The 22,704-nt window shown below is 41.1% G+C and overlaps 1 protein-coding gene across 1 annotated transcript; it reads right to left on the bottom strand.

Annotated features, from left to right (window-relative positions):
• Positions 1–9,988: 9,988 nt before the first annotated feature.
• On the bottom strand, positions 9,989–18,943 carry mybl1 (v-myb avian myeloblastosis viral oncogene homolog-like 1). The gene is made up of 16 exons (XM_062441685.1): positions 18,921–18,943; positions 16,150–16,249; positions 15,834–15,905; positions 15,453–15,545; positions 14,505–14,725; positions 14,115–14,316; positions 13,945–14,019; positions 13,539–13,649; positions 12,450–12,689; positions 11,976–12,350; positions 11,707–11,846; positions 11,436–11,550; positions 11,205–11,321; positions 10,952–11,056; positions 10,529–10,720; positions 9,989–10,304 (listed from the first exon to the last, which is right to left on the bottom strand). The coding sequence occupies exons 1-16, from the start codon at positions 18,941–18,943 to the stop codon at positions 10,179–10,181; spliced, it is 2,307 nt and encodes a 768-aa protein (XP_062297669.1). The 3' UTR covers positions 9,989–10,178.
• Positions 18,944–22,704: the final 3,761 nt, after the last annotated feature.

Here is a 22,704-nt window from a genome sequence, read left to right as displayed (position 1 = left end):
TGAGGTTAATGAGTTGTCTCATCCATTTACAGCAGTTTCCTCTTTCAGACAAACCCATTTCTTGCTCAAGCTAATCCACAGCCCTCCTGACATGATTTTAAACCTATATCCTGTTGACATTGATTGTAATTAATGGGGAAAATACCATACACTAATATCCTATGCAGACTTGTCATTGGTAATAGTTAATAAATGCATTCATCAACACTACTGTGTAAACATTGGCAGTTTACAACAAACTTCCAATGCTCTGATCTGATTGTGTTATTAATGTTATTGATGGATGCTTTTTAATCGCTGACACAAGCTCACAGCCAAGCTCCATCACACCGGAGCGGGAGAGTGGAGAGGAGGTGGGGAAGTGCGAGGGGGGGTTTAATCACCATCTGTTGAGCAGTCCGCCACCCTGTCCCAAGCCCATTCTTCTTTGTCCCTGCTTACCCAGGCCACTGGAAAATGGGACAGTCAATAACCCTAAATCAATCAAGCAGCTCTTGGCGAGGTAAAATTATGAATTCTCATCCATGTCAGGCAAGCAGTGGACTCTAAACTCCTCTGTCATATGTGACCAGATGGTCAAAGAACAATAGGTGCTGGCATGAAAATGAGTTGGTCAAGCATCATCTGTGAGAAGGACGCTGGCTTTTATTCCACAGCTGAGCTGAAAAATATTGATAACAGATCTGTGCCTGGTTATATTTAACCTTGAAAATTAAGAAAATCCAAAACGATAAGTCTCAAAAACTAAAAAATGTATTTGTTGTCAGTCATGACCTGAATGCGTGTGTGTGTGTGTGTGTGTGTGTGTTGTACCCCAGGATTTGACTGTGTCGTTGCTTATGTCCAGCTCAAGTCAGTGCTGCGGTGGATTAGTCAGCTGCATTTATTTAAAGGTAGTGCAGACAGAGAGAGACGGAGAGAGTGCAGGAGCCTCCGTCAGTGTGCAATTGTCAGATCTTCAAGATGCAGCGCATCTACATGCACAGCAATGAGCACTTTGAAGTCTTCACCACTGTCCTTGCCCCACAAGGTGAGTGGAATAATATCTGCAGTGAAGTGTGGCAGAGCATGACATTATTATTGTTAGAGAGAGCGAGATGGCATATGAACGTACAGATGATAAATAAATGATGGGGTAGATCTCTCCCTGTAAGGACTCTTCATTTACTGAAGCATGTCGTTTCAATTTATTTATGTAGAAATTTTTTCATGCATATTTGCAGCTGTGAAAAAAAATCATGAAACTAACCTTTTTGCTGATTCATCTCCACTCTCAATGGTTAACAGGGAGGTATCGATACAGAGCAGAAGCTGACAAGGCAAGTTAAACATTTTCCATTTAATATAATCAAATATGCAATGATGGAAAAATTGATCTTTGGCTGCAGGTTTAGCTTCATGTATGTTTTAAACAGTATAAATAGAAAACAAAACTCCTTTATTTCATATGATCAGAGTCTTATGTATATTGGACATTCATTGTTATGACTTTGACATTGGTGTTATATAAAGTCAATCAATTTCCTCTGTCTCCATTATGTGTTTAATTTCTCTAATTCCTCTGACAAACATGGACCATATTTAGGAGGAACAGATAATGAAGAGTAGACCCAGATTTAGGGTTTCTATTTCACTGCGCAGCAGATAATCTCTGAGTCTTGACACATAATCCTCTCCATTCACACCGACTGACCTGTAGACTGAAAAGAGTTCTTTAGCTGCAACTTGAATCAGTGCAACAAAAGGAAACGTATCAAAATGCACTTATTTAGATGTAGCATCACATCTAACAGTGCAGTGAAATGCACAGTCTTGGGTACAAATGGCTACAAAGCTCAGGCTGTGACTCTCACTCTATCCATTAGATGGTAGTGGTGCACAACTACAGGCCCCAATGGCCAGATGAGCTGGAGCTGTCTCCAGGCAACGTCATCCTGGTGCTGTCCAAACACGAGGAAGAGAGGTGGTTTGGGCGGCTGCAGGACGGCCAGCAGGGCTACTTCCCCGCCTCCTGTGTGATGGAGCTGAGCCAGGTTGGTTGGCTGACATTATGCGTGCAGCAATGCAGCATTACAGGATTGTACTGTTGCTGCTGCTGCTGCTTACTGTCTGAGGGCAGATTGTACTTTTCTATTCTACTTTGTTTATGTTCAAAGGCCCTGAAAATAGGTTTATCAATCTGCTCCCTACTATGAGCAACAGGATCCTACAGGAAAACTCAATTTTCTGACTAAGGTTAACAGTTTTGGTTGTTTCTACAGTTTTGGTAGTTTTTTTTGTAAATAATACCAGAGGGTGCTTTTTTACACAAACCTCAACTTTGTTTCTTGTTCAGTTCATCTTAAATATTTAAAATAAAACCAATTTTATCTGTGAAATCAGCTTGTTATAAGACAGTTGTATGTCCTCTGTGGCTCTGGAGGAGTTTTCCAAAGTATGAAAGACGGCAAAACAACAAAGAGATGATTATTTCGGTTTGGGCTTGAGATTTAAAATAGGAGGCCTGCAATACTATAAGTAGTCATGTAGTTTGAAATACATGGGCATGTATTGTTGGATTAATGAAATGAAAGATGTTATTGTTGCATTATGGGAAATGTAGGATTCAGAGGTTTTGGAGCACAACCCATATTTAATAACTAAAAATCTGGATATCTTGGCCTTTGCAACTCCAATTTTAACCCTTCTTTATATAATTTGCCACATGTGAGTTTCCTATCATTCTGGTAGTGTAATACTAAAGATAATTCTTCAGAGAATCTGAATTTGAGCTCTCTGGGCATTTAACAGGAGAGCTCTATAACTTCCTTATGCCTACTTTAAAGGCAATTCCATGACATGTTTTTCTGTGTAACTAGACAGATATAATATATAGAGTTTGTTTTTGACTAATATACTTATGGGTTTTTATAGCAAGAAGACTTGATATAGTGCTTAACTAACATTTTTGTGTTTTACTAATGTCTATTTAAAGAAATAAATTAAAGAAAAATAAAATAAAATGACTAAGTTGTCTACCGTGGTTTAAGGTGAAAAAAAATCATATTTGAGGGAAGGATTAGACCAGATAGGAGAAGATCCCGGAGGCAGTATAGAGGTTATTTCAGGATACCATTAGCACATTTTTACCTTAAACACACACAGCTCTTTTCATTCTCAGGCAAATCTGCCTCCCAAAGGCCTTCGAAGGAGTGTGTCTGTGAGAATCTCCAACTGGGACAACGATGTATATCGCAGTAAATGTGGAAGGTAAGTGTAAACCTCATATGGCAACCACAAGAACAACCCCCCCCCCCCCCCCCCCCCTCAACAAGTGCATGCATACACATCACGCACACACACACCCAGCAGCTGTTCCACCATCACACATCCCCCATCCCCAAATCCCATCCCACTGCTCTCCGCCCAGTGCCCCTAAACAGGTGGCCCCTCTCGTCCCTCATCAGTTGACAAAGCACACTGATTACTAACCCCCCACACAAACACACACACACACACACACACACACACACACACACACACACACACACACACACACACACACACACACACACACACACACACACACACACACATGCCAGGCTTGCACACACACTAGTCAATCCCCTCTCACTGCACTGCATCTCATTACAGCCAAAGGGGAGCGGGAGGATGCCAGAAAGACTTTGTAATTTTTCATCTAAAAGGTTTTGATAGCACAAGCAACATTTTACTCTTTTTATGAAGAATTATCAGCTATAAAATAACTACTTTTGAAAAAAATCAAAGCATTTAATTCAGTTGTGCACCAAATGTTGTCTGATATGATACTGTATATCTCCTGCAGTTTATTTGACAGTAGGGTGCATTTATATTTGACAGCCTGCCACTGAACTTCCCTGACACACACACACACACACACACCACACAGAGCCCTCTGTACAGCTCCGTGCCTGTCTTGTCTGCTAGCAGTGGAATTTGGGTCATGAGGAATAAACAGGGCCTTTGTGTTTGTTATTTCCTCTTTGTCCCCCAGTGGACACATTCTGCAGGCGCTGAAGAGGGGGAGCAGGGGAGGAGGTGGAGGTGGAGGTGGAGGAGGAGAGGTGGGGCTGGATCGGTGCCAGGGTGATAGCGAGGGCCCCATCCCGGTGCGGAGGCCCCAGATCCCTCTGCCTCAGCCTGTGGCCTCCCAACCCCAGACACACAGATCCCCGGGCCTGCTCCACAGGATCTTGTCCAAGTGCCGGAAAAAGAGTGAATGCCAGGGAGCCAGCAACGGAGCCTTCGAGGGCGACTAAGAGGCCCTCCTTTTTGTCCTGGGTGGCTGAGTTGAGTTCACTTCTGTGTGGGAGCTGTGGGGTGAGCAGAGGACCTTCTGAAATATGCAAAAACAGGTCTTGAATATCCTGATTTGGGCTGGAGCTTGTTGCCATATCAGGTATTCTTGACTTGGCTACATTTCCAGAAGGAAGAGGTTAACAGGGGTGAATGTACACACCCCAATCAGTGATGTCACGAAAGGTGTATTGCCCATTACATACCATGGACAATGCTTGCTGTGACATCACAGAAAGGGGCGTGACCAGAAAAGCAACGTGCCCTCAAAGTTTGAATGTCCAGATGCAGTTTTTTTCTCTCTGTCGCAGCATGTTAAAACGTAATGCCAGGCCTATGCTTTGTAAAATATATAATTAAATTCACTGCAATTATACAGTATGTGTAACTATAAAAGAAGTAACACTGAAATTAGTGGCACTCAACAAAGCAATAACTTTGATGCAGTAAGAGAAGTGTTATTTCCATTCTCTGCTGTGTGCATTTCATCCCATGTGTGTCAGCGTCAGTCTGTTGATATGTACAGTATGTATATATTTAGCTACATAACATGCAAGCTATTATTATTTTTATGATTATAAAACCAGCAAACTCTCACTGGCTAACGTCTTTTTATTTCGGTGGAAACATGCCTCAGTGTATTACCTCATACTTTAGCTCCTGTTCATTTTCCTTTGAACACGCTGGGCCTCCCTCCTATTTAACAGTGGTGGAGGAGGAAAAAAAACTCTCTCAAGCGAAAGGAAGTGTGATTGAGGCCTGCTGAAAGCCTCGCCAAAAGAACCAGGGATTGTACCGGTTGCCCCGGAAACGCCAAAGCAGCTCTCAGAAGTTGCATGTCGTCTTCTTCCTCCGCAGTGCCTCCCAGCATGTCCCTGTAGTGGGATCTCTATAGGGTGGGATGTAGATTACCTCTTTCCAGAGGACTCAAACACCAAACCTAATCCTAACCTTGGCCTTGACCTCCGTGGGGAAACGCACCCCTCTCCTCCCCTCCCTCTGGTTTGATTTGCTCTGTGGTATAATCCTTTGTAATAAAGGATGTAGGAGGCAGTCACTCTGGGGCCAGTGTTTGGGAGGCATGTCGCGCGTAGGAAAAAGGGTGTAAATGTTGCAAAGAGAGACAGCGCCACTGCTCCTCTGATTCATGAGGAGAATATTTGAGTGGGCCTTTCCGCTGCTACTGTTGCAGCTTATCTCAAGCTCGTGACTCTCACTTTCACATAGAGCGAAGGAATTAATGTGCACAAAAATTTGACCTTTGAACAAGATTACAATGACAGCATATAGCCTAATTGAATATAAAAGATGTATACTTTCCTTAATGTGATGAACAGCATGTTAGTGCATGAATAGGAAGTGTTTGAAAGGAGAAATGTCACTGACAGCTATGTAGACGCTTCCTCTTAGCTGCAAGAAGTGATTTGGCACTTGCTTATAAGTTCTTGGCAGCGATACATGTAAATTCAGATAAGGTCACAGACTGTGGAGATGCTGTTTTCATTCATACTTAACACCAAGCCCTGCACTGGAGGTGTTGTTTCAAAACATTGCAAATCCTCAGTCAAATGACAGCTGGCTTTACCTCACACGGCGCTGACACTCACAAGTGGAAACAGTGACCTATATAGGGCGGAAAGGCCAGGGTCCAAATTTGACACACACAAACACACACGCGAGCACACACACACAGCTCAGGGTTGTGGACTCTCCCGCCTAAAGTGTGCTATCCCTGCTGTGTTGTGCTGGGTGTCTTTGGGGGGATGGGGGAGGAGGGGTAACAGGGTGCCTGCCAGATGACTGCTCTGTCAGCCCTATAATGGGCTGCCATCTGCTGTCTAGCATACACAAAGGCAAACAGTGTGTGTGTGAGAGTTTGTGTGCTCGCTCATGGGTGTGTGCTCAAGAGGAAGAAGGCAGGGGAGATCTGGTCGGGCGCCCACAGGCTCTGTTTCATGTCTTCGGTGTTCAAGGAAAAACACACAACTCACCTAGAGAACACACTTATGGGCTCACTCAATGAGCAGAAATAGAGAGGGGACATTACAGGATGGAGAAATTGAAGTGGTGCACATTATGGTGTCAAGCTTTAATGAGTATTCAAATAGAAAGGTGGAAAATACAATTAACATTAAGAGCTGTGTAACAAGTCTAGCCTGTATTAAACAGAGTTGCTTGTACATGTCAATGAGTCACTTTAATCTAAAGACTACTTCCCTTAAATACATGCAGTAAGCATAAGGTGGAAAGGCTGCTGCCAATAACCAATTAAGAGGGAAAAGGTCTCTGACATCTTTCAACTCTTAGGGTGGGTCACCCAAGAACAAAAGACCCTCTTGTACAAGAATGAGAGGGAAGGGAGACAGATTGATTAAGTGGACATGGCGTGCATGCGGCGCCTGTGTTTATGCGCGCATTGTTTGTATGCATGCGCGCTGCTGCTCCGTAAGCATAAGGCAAGTCGTCACGTCCTTTGCCTCCCTCATTTGGTGGGCAATTGAGTGAATGGGTCTGTAAAACCAACAGCCCCGAGGACAAAGGAGCCCGGGGGCATTAAGTCATGGGTGAATGGGCCCCTTTAGGGCCAGCAGCTGACCCTGTGGAGAGGCCTCTTGTTCTGGTGAAGGGGACTCGTGTCCCTTGGACCCGAGGCCAAGTTGACGGCATCCCGACATATACATACACACATGACAGGAGACTCCACTTAAAACCTCTCAATCAGTCTCAGTCTCGAACCCCGGGCCTCACCAATTCACCTGTCGCATCCACCTGAGGACATGTGACACAATTACGGGTATACTGTATGAAGAGGATCTGACCTTCTGTTTCTGCCCCCAAAGAAAAAAAGCTCTCAAGGAATCACTTGTTGGCAAGAGCTCAAGATGTTGCTATGCCTGCTGTGAGCATGTCAGAAAAACTAAAGGATCACCAGAAATCTTTATTACGTGGGAAACACCATGTAACATATACTAATTTGTACAGGGGCAGCTGGCTGAGAAAGAAAGCGCCCCTCAGTCTCAAAAACACAGAAAAAAACATAGACACAGGAAGTTCATGTCATGCAACAAAGGCATTTATTTTTACAAATTAAGTACATGGTTACAAGACAGTCGGCAGGATTTCTATGGTACCTTGGTTATGATTTCAAATGCTACAAAATACTGAGTGAGTGTTACATCTGTGATTTCACCATATAAATTAAAGCAGAGTCCAGCATTATGTGTGTTGCTCATGCATATAACTACAGTAGTATGACAGCTGCTACTATCATGTATATGTACTTAATTCCCTCGAAACCTATGATGTTACATGGCCAAGTGTTGTTAACATACAAATATATTAACTTGGACTCACAAATGGAATGTACAAACACAAATCAAACCCACAAACAGGACATATAAGACACATATATACAGATTAAAGACACATCTCAGCCACCAGATTTTAAATACAAATATTTTATGTTGATGTCATCTACTTTCTGTTTTAGAGTTGTGTGCTGTTATTCTCCTGATCTTTCCACTTGATCTCCCTGACAAGATCCCCTTCTTATTCTCACTCAAATGCTTAATGCTGGATAATCCAGATTATTACTAATACTGGATCCACTAATGCCAATAATGCGAAGAAGACCATTTATAGCTGTAGTGTTACTTCACCAGTCTGAGATATAGTAGATTATAGAGAGTTTGTGTCAGTATGGTTATTAAAAAGGAAGTGTCATGAATCAGCCTGTTAACATGGAAGCCCAGTGGGGTACATTTCTTCGGCATCACACCTGAATTTGTGCATAGGATGTTTTAAGCATTTTGTTCTTATGTAGGGTGTCATATAATGAGTAAGCAGGAGGTGGATTGTGCTGGTGGGTATTCGAGGATGGTACAAGCTTATTGAGTCACAGCGATCAAATTTAGTCTTTGTTATAGTAGGACGGTCTCTGATTGTAAAGGATTAGTTGTGTTTTTGCCCAGAGTTGTCTCTTGTTCTAAAAACATTAGCTGCAAGGCTTTGATGTAGTGTATTAAATTACACATTTCTGCAGCAAAGCAGGATAAAAGAACATATTAAAAAAAGCAGCATGATCTTAATGTCAGCATTCAATTTAAAACAAAAAAAGGGGGGGGGGGGAGACATCCATCTAACACACAAACACACACAAAAAAGAAAATCAGAACAAAAATAAGGACAAGAGCTACATCATCAGAATGAACAAACACACATGTAAAATTAAATGAGTAAAAAAGTGCAATTTGTCTATGATTAGAGGTCGGAGATGGCGTCCTGCTACCTAATTAGAGAACATTTGAATAAAAGAAATAAAATGTCCTAAAAAACTATACAAGATCACAGATACAACTACACAATGATTTGCTATATCTTGTCTGGTCAGGAGGAAAAAAAAGAGATTAACATGTTAAATTAGTGGCAGTGCATGTTCTTTTAACTTGGAGTAATAAAACTGAATGAATGATAGCCCAATCCTGATTTTGAAAGAGAAAAGACAATAAAATTCTTCAATAATTCCTCTTTAAATGATTTTTTTTTTAGAAATAAATAAATTAGTAGACATTAAATAAATAAAAACCTACAGCCTTCATATAAAAAGTAAATCCTTCTCAACCACATGCTTGTTGTTGAACACTGTTGATATGAAAACTCTGGTCGGTGCCAACCGTGAAACGTCAGACCAAAGTAATGGTGACCATTCATTTTCTAATACAGAGAGAACTGCTTTAGAGGAAGTGAGGGTTTTTAGGCTGTTTTGTCAGCAAAGTTAAACTTCTTTAAGAAAAAAAAACTCATGGTGTCCGATTTATATTAATATCTAGGCTTTAGAGCAGTCAGATAATAAATAAAACAAACAGAAATAAACATTAAGGTACCCTTCTATTTTTTTGAGGTTCTTACACATGTACATTGCAATGAAATACATTCAACCGATGTCTCGACAGACACTATGGCCTTGGAAAGGAAACGTTCTGTTGTTCAAAAAAGATACCATCGCAAGTGCTATCCAGTTTGCCCTTTAAAAAACACTGCTCCAAAATCAGCAGCAAAATCAACTCAGTAGTGCAATACTGACAGCTTCCTACTGTATTTCCATCCTTAAAAACTTCACATCAACATGGATTCTCAGCAATGTAACACCGCTGTCTCAAAAAAAAAAAAAAACACGCAGCTGCATTTTTGTCTAATTTGAAAGCAGTGATTAACGCATCGTATACTGTGTGTGTGTGTTTGTGTGATGTGTTTCATGGACCTTTGGTCCATTAAAATCTAGTTAAAAACCCATTTTTAAAAAACTAAAAATTATTGTGTGGATGTACGTGTTTTTTTTGTCTGATAACAGCAATGGGGTAGTTTAGCAAAACGAGCGAGAGGAGATAAACAATGTATGTACACAATGCATTACATCATAAAATGTTTTTCATTTAAACAATATATTAACAATATAAAACTCAGAAGCAGCCACTGCTAATAATAAACACTCTATTTCTACAGCCTATACTGTATGTGCAGGTCGTTTCAACGTTACTGACTAGTGCAGGAAAAAAATCTAGCCTTTTCATGTCTGTACAAAACTGCACATGTAGCCAGGTTTTGTGTGTGTGTTTGTAAGAAAATATAGGCCAAAGATAGAACACCTTTAAACAAGAAACTACTTGGGCAGTGACCTAGAAACGTGTTGAAAACAATACGAGCAGCCATGCCTTTTCTGTGCACGTCCTTGGCAGTGCATTTCTGCTTTGAAAGAAAAGAAAAAAACGCTTGTCTTCACTGGATTGTCTCTTACAAGATTCAGTGGAGGTGTTTAGTTGTTGGGCAGGTGTAGTGTTGCCTGTGCAGGTGGGGGGACGGCTTTAAAGCACAAGGGCCCTTGAGGTAGAGCCAGATGATGGGTAAGGGTTCAGGTACTGACGGGCCTGCTCTGTCATGATCAGCTGGTCCTCTGTCTTCCCATAAACCACCGCTTCCCACTCACTCACCTGCAGAGGAATGACCAACGGTTACCAATGGTAGTGTAATCTTTCTTCTGCAAAACAACACTGGTCACAACTATACTTATCAACTCTTTCCTTTATCCACTCTACATTTTCTTACCCTTTTTTATTGTATAAAAAGGAGAATGAAAAACATGAGTGGACTCCTTAAGAAAACATAAACATCTTATAAAAACATCTTATGCATGTTTGTTTTGATTGCAACATACCTGTACAATGGCGTGTTTTGGTGCTTTGTGGGGGGCAGGGGGCTTCTTTACCCTGGGGCTAGTGAAGCGCTGGGGGTGTACAGGGACCAAAGAGGACTCCTCTCTCCCAGAAGTCAAAGGGCGGGTACACTCCTCTTGCTCAGGGGTTGGGCTGATCAGAGAAGAGCTCGTCAGTAGACTATCATCTGGCACCTGTAATATAATGTTCAGTGAATGGAGTAGATTAAGATGATGAAGTAGATTGACAATTTAGGTAATGCTGTTGCATGAGCATGCATATTTTTTTGCAATGCCAAGCACCTCACTACTGACAGACACTGAGCAGCTGTTTAGTTTACATGCCTATATAAGTGCATATAAGAGGTAGTTTCTCAGTTAAGATAAGACTACGTTTTCTTATCCATTGTCCTCAGAGTGACTTACTTGTGCATTGTTGAGTTGCTCTTGGAAGAGTTGGACACTGAGGCAGTCTTTCCCCCAGGGGTCCAGCACAAGGGATTTGCGCACTTTTCTAGCAGGACCATCCATCTGAAATCGAATAACAGTAAATGGTCTAGTTCCCCCAGTGTTACGATTTAACTCCATAAAATTCTAAAATGTGTGTGTGTATCAGTAAGTATTTGTTTCTTCAGATAACAGAGCAGGTTGGGGTCATGGAAAATTTGTAGACACATACGTTATGTTTCCATGCTCTGTAGTCTGGCTGGAAGTCTGTTCTGTTGAAGATGTCTGATCCAGTCTCCTGCTTCAGAACTTCTCGAATGTCCTCTTCTAGAAATGCCAAAGGCTGCGGCTGAAAAACACGGAGAGACTAGTATAACCTCAAGAACAGGCTACTGTATGTAAGAAATGTTTATTATGAATACAGATGGAAAAAAAAGCATACAAGCACAGTGCAAACACTTACCTCCATCTTTAGTGGCCCATGCATTTTCTCCTGGGCAGCCAAAGCATTTTTGAAGGGAGTCGGCGTTCTCGGAGTTGGAATCATGACAGTTTTATGAAACTTAGGAGTCCTAGAGCTGGAAAATTGACAAAAATTATTTTTTACAAATTAATCTTGTCCAAAGAATCAAATGGAAAATGTCATCAAGGTGCATCATGATTCTGGCTTTTATTCCAGTTCTTTTGAGATCTGTATGTATCCTTATTGCCCTTTTCCCTGTTTATTTATTTACCCATCATTCTCTTTCTGGTGCTTGGGTGTGGTTTCCTTGTGAATCGGTGTATTGACGAGACATCTTTGGCCACACACTGGAGTCGAGGTGAGGGCGGGGTTATCCAAATTCAGATGCTCCGCCCCTGATATGTTGCAGAACTGGGGAAAACAGAAAAGTCATGTCAGCCACATAACCAATGCAACTTTATTATATCTACTCAGTAATAATCCAATCTGATGAGGAGGGGGACTGTGGAGAATGAGGAAAATATAACAGATTTCATTTACTCGTGATGGGGTGAATGGCAGTGACTTTGTGGGCGTTTTCTTGGGTGAATTTGAGACATTTTCCAAAAAGGAGGAGCAGGTCCTGTCGCACAAAGGAGACGGTTCCCCCCTCTCTCTTCTCCTCCTCCTCCCAGTAGAAGCCTGTGTGGGTTTGGATGAGTTGATGGGAGTCAGGGACGTGACAGGGCCCAGACCAAGAGGAGCACAGTTCTTGTCACAGCCTGAGACATCAGTTGGAGTGTTGACTATGAAGCCCATCGAATCGTCAATGGTCCTGTCTTGCAGCAGAGAGGTGTAGCCGGCCTGGTTGTGTCTGGGTGGTGTCGCTGCCTCTGACAAGTCAAAGCTGGCCACATCGCTCCATGCCACAGGGTCCTGCAGAGCAAAACACATCTGCAGTAGATCTTTAATACATTCAGGACCAATTCAAGAAATTCATACTGATATATTTTAGCTCTCTGTTGTGTTCCTTACTGAGTCAATGAGCTCCATGGTTTCTGCAAACTCTGGTATAGTCTGCAGGGTGGAGAGCACAGTGCTCGCCTCTACAGCCAGGAACTTGCTGGGGGAGACAGGAAGTTGTGTTGGAGGTCCCCGGGGGATCTCAGGGCCCCTCCATGGCCTCCTTTCTGCCTGTTCCTCCAGGCTGCTGCTACTTGTGGTCATCGTGTCGTCTGACACACTGTCCGACCAGGCTGAGTACTGCTCCAAGCTCTGAGGGGCAGGAGTAAGAGAACACTGGTATTACATCTTTGGCTTCATCAGCAGATCTGTCTCTGATCAGATGGTGTAGGAATATTATTCTAAACTTGTCTGTTTTGAACTGATATGTGATACCGCAACAAATCAGATCAATCTTCACCACTCAGTCATTCAATAGTACGTCACTGACTGTGAAGAATGAGGTATTACATGAATGGAGTGATGGAAATATGAAATCAGTGCAAGGGAGGGACAGACCGGGAAAAGGAGGGACAGAGGAGAGTGCTTGTTTCAAAAACAAACTGTTGGCTGAGCATGGGAGTGTGAGGACTGGAGGGAATGAGAGAGCGGGTTCATGTTTGGAGTTATGGTAATGGGAGGGGGAGGGCAGGGCAGCTACCAAGCACAGCTTCAGGCCAGTTTGAATGAGTAGCGATGGGAAGCTAGTTACTATAGCAACACTACAGCAAATCAGGCTACAGGCACGCATACATGTGCGCCATTCTTGTTTTCACGTGAATACACTGCAAAAAGTTCATTGTGCCTTGTCTTGAAATCATCTTTTCCTTAAAATAAGGAAAAAGTAGACCAAGCAGTTGGGATTTGGGAATTTTCTAGAAACAAGTGTCAGTGTTTTTTTTGTTTTTTGTTTTTAAATCAAGTGGTATTAAGGCCTAAAGAATAACACCTGGTTCAGGAAAATTCATAAGATTCTGACTTTGACTTGATTTCAGGACTCAAATGCCAGTTAAGTAATATGTTCAATATTAGAATTACCCTTTTTACAGTGTATGCAAGCTACAAACACACACAGGCTATGCTGCCTAAAATTGCTAACACACATTCGGAGTGTGTTCTTACACATGGACCTCTGCACTGCATTTGTCGTTGGACTTCATTTTCTGCTGACATAAGCAGCAGCTCAAGCTCCTTAATTCTTTGCTCTCTGTCGGGATCATCCAGGCAGGATGGCTGAAATAAACAAATGTCAGGGAGGAGAGGTTGAGAGGACAGGAGGAAAGGAAGAAGTTAAGAAAAACAGGAGAAAAAGACACAAAAAACAGATTTACACATCAAATACTATGGGAGCACTTGAGAATTGCCCCCATTATATCTGTTATTGATTGTTAGGTGAAAACAACGGGACATTCAAGTATTTGATTTGAAGTCCAGAGTTAGCAATCACAAAGAAAATCACAGAAAGTCTAGAAAATAAAGTGTGGCAAGTGGTTTCAAGTAGCATGCACAGAAACACATAAAGACTCACCGGTATGAATCCTGAACTATCAGAGAGATTGTCCATCATGTGTCTACTGTGAGGATCATAATTATATCCCCCCATCTAAATCACAGAGAAGTACACTTCAGTTAAAAAAATCAACAAAGACAACAAATACAATAAATCAAAACAACATTTAGACCAGAAAGAAAGTAGACCTGGTTGGGTCCCGTCATGGGCAGGGGGCTGTGGTCACAGTGCTGGGGCTCTGTTGGCGTTGGAGGACACTGTCTGGAATGGCGCCTCTTCCCTCCAGTTTGAGAGGAAGAGAAAGTCTTGCAGCCATCTTGTAGGTAGCCCTCGTGCTCCACCTTCCTCCTCATGGTGGAGTTCCAGTGGTTCTTGATGGAGTTGTCTGTCCTGTTGAGAGGAGGATCGGTCACTTTAAGCAAACTACCTCACACTGGAAGTAATAAAGTATGTGTGTGTGTGTGTGTGTGTGTGTGTGTGTGTGTGTGTGTGTGTGTGTGTGTGTGTGTGTGTGTGTGTGTGTGTGTGTGTGTGTGTGTGTGTGTGTGTGTGTTTGCATGTGTGTGAGATTATATTACCGTCCAGGTAGGAGCTTGGAGATCTCTGCCCAGCGGTTGCCCAGTCGTTTGTGGGCCTCATAGATGATTCGATCCTCTTCCTGAGTCCATGAAGATTTCTTTACCTCTGGGTTAAGGTGGTTGTGCCACCGTTCACGGCACTGCTTCCCGATTCTCCCCTGGAGGTGCTTTGCGATCACCGACCAACGCTTGGGGCCATACTTGTGAACCAGGTCAATAACCTGCACAAACATCAGAAGAAAGATATATCCTCCTTCATCTTCTTATGTTCTGTCATCTTAGATTTTATTTGTGATGGGGCCAAAATTGCTTTCAGCATACAAGATAGGATAAAGATACAAACTGCCAAAATGTCTTCCTTCTTTTCTCGTTTATAGCAAACAGCAGCCCTGGTGTTTGGAAAGCTTTCACTGCAGCAGCACCAGAGCTTGTTTGGCTGTTTCTGTCACACTTTAAAAATGTTGTGACGTCGTTGTTGGCAACCCAGGCTACTATTGATACTGTAGGTTTGTGTTTCTGATTTGATGCCAAGATTTCGGAGGAATGAGAAACCATTCTTGACATTCTTGAAAAATCCTGATCCTTGTAAGGGTTGCATTGTTCATCTTAGAGATTAGGCTGATGTTACAGCTCTACTGTGTACAGAGAAGGGCTCAGCTGTAAACCAATGACGTGTAAAGTCTGTGTTTTATTAGGGATGATGTAGTGGAGCATTTATTTAAAAAAAGAAGCTAGGGCAAAGAAAGTTTTTGGCGGGAACTAAGCTTGCGCATGTGCACAGCTCTGTTAGTCTGGTTGGTGAAAGATACATTGCATATTGTGGCATTTGTTCCTTCACTTAGACTAAACTACTTTCCACGCTCCTCACAGCCTCCTCCTGTCCCTATCATTTAACTACTTTGTCCTCCCTCTTTCTCTCCAGAACAGGACACTCCCGGATCCTCTTACCTTTTGATCTTCTTCTTTTGTCCAGGGTCCTTTCACCAGCTCTGGGTTGAGCACCTTCTGCCAGCGGTGCTGACACTGGCCATCTGTCCTCCCCTGTGACGGAGCAACACAAAGCACAACACCGCATTACACCACGCCACTACCTCACAGTTACACCTTCTCCTGACAGCTGTAAATGAATCTGTATGACTATCACTGTTCAAAACATGCTGATTTGGAACTATGTTAATTATGAGACTACTGAAAGGTGTGTGTACAGTTATTAACTGTTAAAATGAAAAGAGATGGACAGATATGCCATGAAGCACTTAGCTTGCTTAACAAAATTGTTTTTTGCTAGACAGCCTTACACAATGCGGGCACATCCAATTATACACTTACCAGAAAATAGTTTGCTATTAATTTCCAGGAGTCAGTTCCATGCTGCTCCACAAGCTTTTTCAGCTTTTCATCCTTAAAATGGGACAAATAGAAGTTAATAGTTAGTAAAATCACTATTCCTATCACTATTACCAAACTGTCCTCTTTAATTGTGCTATTGAATAAAATAACAGCAGTGACTACCCTTAAAGACTTCCTCTTATTTGCAAAGGAAAAAAAGAGCCTCATGCAGCAGAAAGTCCCCATCTCACTCTCCTAAATAACCTACAAAAACCCCCTTCAGTCCAGACCTCCCTTGTACTTCTGATAAACTTACCTCGTCACGGGACCACTTCACTTTGCACAGGGCCTTTTTGTCTTTGCTCTTCTCTTTACTCTCTGGGTCTGTAGAGTGTAGCTCTTCATCTTCATCATTGCTAAAGGTACACAGGACAAATATGGAGAAGGAAAAAAAGAAAAGAAAAGCAGATTTTTTCAATTGAGCCAGCTTATAAGGTCAATGACTGTAAGCAGGAATAGTGATATGAGTGTGGTATCACATGGAAGTTGCTACTACGGACTCCTGTAATAATATCTTAGTTACTATTAGTACCTAATATATTTCAGATACTCAGTAAAACCTATGCAAATGTGTACATGTAAATATCTCTACTTGTAAAGGATATCTTGTCATTGCACAAGCTTTCAAGGGAAAGGAGCAAGAAATTTAGCTATTACATGAGCTCAGCTTTTAGTATATATTTTTAAACCAGGTTGGTTTGTTCCTTGCTGTATTGCAGACTCAAAGAAGGGGGATAAAGATGTGGCCACTGAAGACTAATCACTGTGACCAGTAATCGATGGATGGAAACAGGAGTACATAATAACACTATATAGTTCAACTAGACTGTCACCAGCCTTATTTAGTGCCAGATTTTTGGACAAATCATGTCGGAATAAAAAAGTAAGAGAGAAACAACTCGCATACATGCCAGCATACAACAACACAAAATTCCTCTGCTCTGACACAAGATGTTGGCAGGTAGCTCTGTACTTCTGTGTTCCCATAATACTTGCTGCTGCTGCCGGGCAACACTGTCTTTGTGGTAGAGGAGCAGACTTTAATAAATGGAGGAGAAATTAAGTTAGCCATTCCCGAGACCCATTACCATACGGAAGACCTTTACAGTCTCACACACACAGAGAGAAGGGGAAAACAGTGCTTTCCTCTGGTCTTGTATCAGAATGTGGAGTGAACGTGAAAAGTCTATTTCAGTTTGGAAACTTGAACATGGCACTTGAATTTTGGTGTGGCCTGATTCTCTCACTGGAGCAAAGAGAAGTGTGGATGTGAGTCTGGACCTATGGCTGAACAGGAAGGAGGGGCATAAGGGGGCCGAAGGAAAGGGGCAATCCCACATCAACAGGCTCTTTCACCTCCAGAGGTGTGTGAGCGTGTGTGTGTGTGTCATTTTTGATGGAGGAGGCGGTGCGCTGGGGTGTGGTCAAGGGAATGGCAGAGCCCTAACGGTCCAGTTGTTCAAAAAGTTTCAAAAAACAGGCAGGCTTATATAACACCTTTACATGTTGTTCAACACATTATTTATCTTAATATGACAAAAATATGATGTTAAAATGTGTTTCAAAAGTTGCAAAATGCACAACTGTAGTATCAGTAGCATCAACCATTCATCGTCAGAGTTTCCTCGATTATCATGAACAGTTAACAGGATATTGCAAGATACAGGATATGCGTGCAGATCAAATCCTGAGATGGTCTAATTGCAAAAGAAAAGACCCACCCATGTTTCTCCAGATGTAAGCACATGGAGGCGGTTCATGGTGGTGATAAGACATAAACACTTTTTTCACTCAGGTTGAAATGACATAACAGCCATGTTTATGTGAGTTGTATATGATCAGAATCATCAACAAAGCTACAACCAAAACTTATTTTAATTGTAATATTTTCTTCAAAAAAATTGTTTACTGAAGTCTATAAAATGTCAGAAAATAGTGAAAATGCCAATTACAATTTCTCAAATGCTAAGGTTGCATCTTCAAAATGCTTGTTTTGTTTGACCAACAGTCTTAAAACCTATAGGTGTTAAATTTATGATGATAAAAATCAGAGAAAAACATCAAATCCTCATATCGGAGCAGCTTGGATGGCATTTTTTGCTTGATAAATGACTGAGATGATCAATCAACTGTGAAAATTAGCTATTCAAATTATGTTAATCAACCAATCAATTAATCAGCTTATAATTTCAGCCATAATTGTCTGTTTTTGACATGAATAATTATAACACTTGACAACACTTGATTGCAAATACTCAAACTATTATGCAGCTGTTTTTGACTACCAATTCTCCGCCTAATTTGGTCACTCTCATTAAACTAATCACAAAGGCACACAACTGTTTGCTTTCAGTCTAATAGGTACTTTTTGAAAGCGTTAAAAACAATAAATGACTTTGGGCTATGTAAGCTACCAATATGAGCAAAACATTGTATTCAAAACACAGCAAACCTTTCATCTATTGTAGTTTTTTATTATTTACGTTTTATGTCCTGATCCAGACAGACAGACAGACAGACTCTAAGTTGTAAAAAGGTTTTATCAGCTGCAATTAAACTGACCGACCTGTCACTTTCCAAGAAGCTGGAGTTGCATAACTGCTCTTGAACAATAAACTGTGCGCCTCCTATGCATATTATTATTATTCCAACAAAACATGGTAAAAACACACCTTCAAAGTGTAACTAGATATCATTCTCATCTTAAAATATACTACTTTTCAGGCTACTGTGAGATATTTATGTATGGGCACTCGCTCCATTAACTACCAGTCACTAACAATGCAGGTGGAGCTCCTTACAGTGAGTCTGTGCAGGTGCAGGTGCAATGCAAGTTACGTTATGCTGTCAAAAATGAAACTTAAAGCAGTGTGGCTTTTTACGTTTCATTTTCAGGACACTAGAGCAACACCTAGCTTACATCAAAGGTGCACAGAGACTCTGGTGAAGGTGACAAACAAACAGATAGCGACCTGCATAAAGAAGCAACACTGTATTAGTATTATTATTATTGTTGTTGGCACCCACCTGCGTGATTTCACGTTGTCCATGACAGTCGGTGGGATGATTGAACCTTTTCAACGACGAACCTGTGTTTGGCAGCTCTCTAAAATCCCACATTAATAGAAGTTTATCCATAGAAATCGTTGTCACTCGGCTAACGTTAGCCAGCAAGCTAACTTAATGTACAGTTCATAATATTACGCTCTCTACGTATAAGCCGCTCTTATAGTCGATAACATCTCTCCAGAGAAAAGCGTCGCTCCGTCCTCCTTTGAGACGTTTTTACACGATAAAATCACACCATAAAAAGGCCGTTATGACGCTTAAAAGACGAGTATATTACTTTCATTACTTGCAGTCCGGGTGTTACTATCTCACTCGACTTATTTTCCATTTGGCGTTATGAATTTTGTCCATCCCGCCGATTCTCGCGCCCAGCCCTCTGCGCAGGCGGCCTCGCTTCTGATTGGTCAGAAACGAGGCTGTTAAAAAAAAAAGAGTCGATACTCTAAAGTGATTGGTCAAAACCTTGGAGGAGAGGCTCGCGTGTGATTGGCTACAAGAGGGATGTGGTCTCGTTGATTGATCGAGGGTCTGAGGAGGCGGGAATTAAGTGAGACGCCTGTACTGTCACCTTACAGCAGGCAGAAAGGGTCCTTTCATGAAAGCGGTCGGTGGTGGCTCAACGTGGGGTGCGGGGACTTTCAGGGGCCCTTAACGGGGTTTCAGGGGGCTTCCCAGCCACACAATTAATTTAAGCGGTTACAAATATCGCTACTAGGCTTCACTAGCTGCACTTTTATCCTCTTCTGTACACTGCTGAGAGGGTGTTTATATGAAACAAAACGTTTTCCTAGGGGCTGACAGCTCCACGTGAATGAATGTAGCCTATTTTATGCAATGGTGTATGTCTGTAGTGCAAGACATCAGTGACTGTTCCATCTATTGCCTTCGTTTTGTAATTCAAGGTCAGTTATTTGCCAATTCAAAATTGTGGTGTCCTGCAAGGAATTACGATTATTGTGGGACTCGAGATTCATACCACAGTGATACAGAGTATTAAAAGAACATTGGCATAGACAAACATTGCCTTTCGCTTTGACAGGCAGCACTAGACGTTACAGCTGAGTTTTGCTGACACCTTGTGGACAAAACTTTTGCATGCCCACTATGCATATAAAGCCATAAATAAGGTCTTAAACTCTTATGAAAATGAGGTGTAGCCTCTTATCTTTGCAGATTGCACTATGCATTTTAAGTGGTCATCTTACAAAAATTGTGATTTGAAACAAATTTCCTGCAGTTGTATACCTCCTAACCTCTTGGGTTAAGTCAAGAAACATAAACAGTATAATGGGGTGGATCAGGTGGATTATCAGAAGAATGGCAATTTCATATTTGAAATTGTATTTATAAAAAACAAATTGTAGCCTAAACAGTAGCAGGTTGCAGGTTACTAGGCCACCTTCCAAGTCAGACAAGGACAAACAACAGGTCCTGACCAAGTTCAGGCTCGGTGACCAATCAAAAAAGGATGAAACAAAGAATCATGGCAACCAAATAAAAACAGAATATGTGGTCAATGCTCAATAGGTTTGGCAAATTTACTTTTAAAAAGACAAAAAAACAAAATTTTGCTCCCCCTAAATGAATAATGGGGATGCATTTGCTTCTCTTGCTCTATTGCTCAGGCGCCTATGAATGTGTCTATATGGATTTGACAGCTACTTGTCAGACGTGTTGTTAATTGTCTCATAATTCTGAGATATTATAATTGACAGTTATGAATTTATGTTGCATAGAGTATCATCATTTTTACGTAGTCATATTTATGAGATATTGGGTATTTTTCTATTGCCCCTTGATATTTTTCCATATCTATTTTTCTGGCAATTATGGGCCAGAAATGCTCCCTTGTTTCTCCATATAGAATTAGGATTTGTATCATTTTATAAATAACAGGCACGTCCCACATGTCACCTGTAGGTGGCACTGTTTAACTGTTTGACTTCTAAGACTGTTGGCATTTTTGAGTGTAATAAGGAGTAGATGTGTGAAGTGAGCGAGAAAACCACATCATGACAGGAAATTAACTATTAAAATAAATATTAGTATGAAATCTGTCACTGGACACAAATAAATCAATAGTTACATAGGTCATAATCACAATCTCTTGCAATATTAGAGAAACGTAGAACAAAGGGCATGAAAAACCTGGTGTTTTCTGTAGAGTTTTACATTTACATTTAATCAATTCAGATTGTTAATGCATAATTGTCATTATTTTTGTACTCAGCAAATGTATATCATTACCAAGGCTAGAGTAGCCCTAGCAGACTCTAAGGCCCCCCGTATTATGACTTTGAGGTCTTGTTTTGTTAAATGGCCTGTGTATTTTAATATTTTCAGTAAGTTTTTATGGAGCTCATGTGATGTATCTTTCTATTTAATCAGCTTAAATTATCAATTTTTTCAAGTCTGTCTTAAAACAAAACCTTCAGAAGAGATGCCATTAACATTCATCTCTGTATCATCTTGAAGGACAGCCAGGTGTCCAAACAAAAAGTGAAAGAGATTTTCCTCGCTGTTATCATTCGTCCTGTTCACACTGGCTATTAACAGATCTTTTAAAAGTGGATCTGAAATTTATATGAGGCTTAAGCAGTCTGGGTTAGTCATATCAAGTCTATATTTGCCACATTAACAGACTTTTGAGTATCAGATTCCCTCTTTGTGTTTCCTCAGACAGTGTTTCCCTGCTTAGCTGCGGTGGATGTAAAGTTACACAAAGAGGGACTTTGGCATCAAAAAGACAGTAATGTTGAATAATGTCTACTTGATTTGACTCATTTGGACTACTGAAGCTTCGTATTAGTTTCATACAAACTTTTAAATATGTTTTTGCACAGAAGGAGGATTGTGGATTTTGGCCCTCATCACGCTGTATGTGCTTTATGAGGGTGTCAAATCATCAGTATGAACAAGGGGAATAATAATAGCAAGAAAAAACTAATTCAATATTAATTTGGGCACCTGACTGTTGTATTAAGACAGACTTGAAAAATGGTGAACCTGTCCTTTTAATGTGTGTACTTTGAGGTGAAAGGATAGTTCATAGGCTGCAGAATGCACAGATATGTGGTCTTTAAAACAGAGCCATAAGAACTGTAAGAACATTAATTATCAAGGACAAATAAACCCAGTGTTAATTCTTAAAAAATATCAGGGCAAATTTAGTAAATCAATGTATGTGTGTCAGTTTAATAGGGGAAAATTTGTGGAAAAGTTGTAGGAACTGAAAATGTATAGCAAATTTACAAATTTAAAACATGCTTAAAAATGTCAGCTAGGGAGTATTCTTTAAAATTGCTTGCAGAAATTGCCATTGTTTTGTTTGTTTGCTTCTTTATTTCATTAATCCAAATTGTTTGTTATGAATATTTACTGAACAGAATAAATATAGACATGTCAACAGGGTCCCAACGTCACTTTTTCTGGCCCAGGGCATTTAAACAGGTTAATCCAGCCATGATAATCTCATTTCTCTACAATTTTTTGGCGTTACTCTAGTGGTATTTCGAAATGTGGTACCGGAACCTCAACGTGTACTCTGTGTCAATTGATCATGTTGTAGAAGTGAGTGGTTGTATGCCGAATTGTTTTTCCTAGGACGGTAAAGTTATAACCCGCCTTACTCTGCCACTGATTGGCTACTACTCAGTGCCTTCCTTGGCTGAGTTGATTAGGTTGAGGTACGATAAACAGGATTGGTTAGAATTAGGGTGACCGTCTCATGATGAGCCTATCA

Source organism: Scomber scombrus, chromosome 20 (genome assembly GCF_963691925.1).
Source record: "Scomber scombrus chromosome 20, fScoSco1.1, whole genome shotgun sequence".
Lineage (NCBI taxonomy): Eukaryota > Metazoa > Chordata > Actinopteri > Scombriformes > Scombridae > Scomber > Scomber scombrus.
The sequence above is the reverse complement of the archived record's forward strand: the minus strand, read 5'-3'. Positions and strand labels throughout refer to the sequence as shown.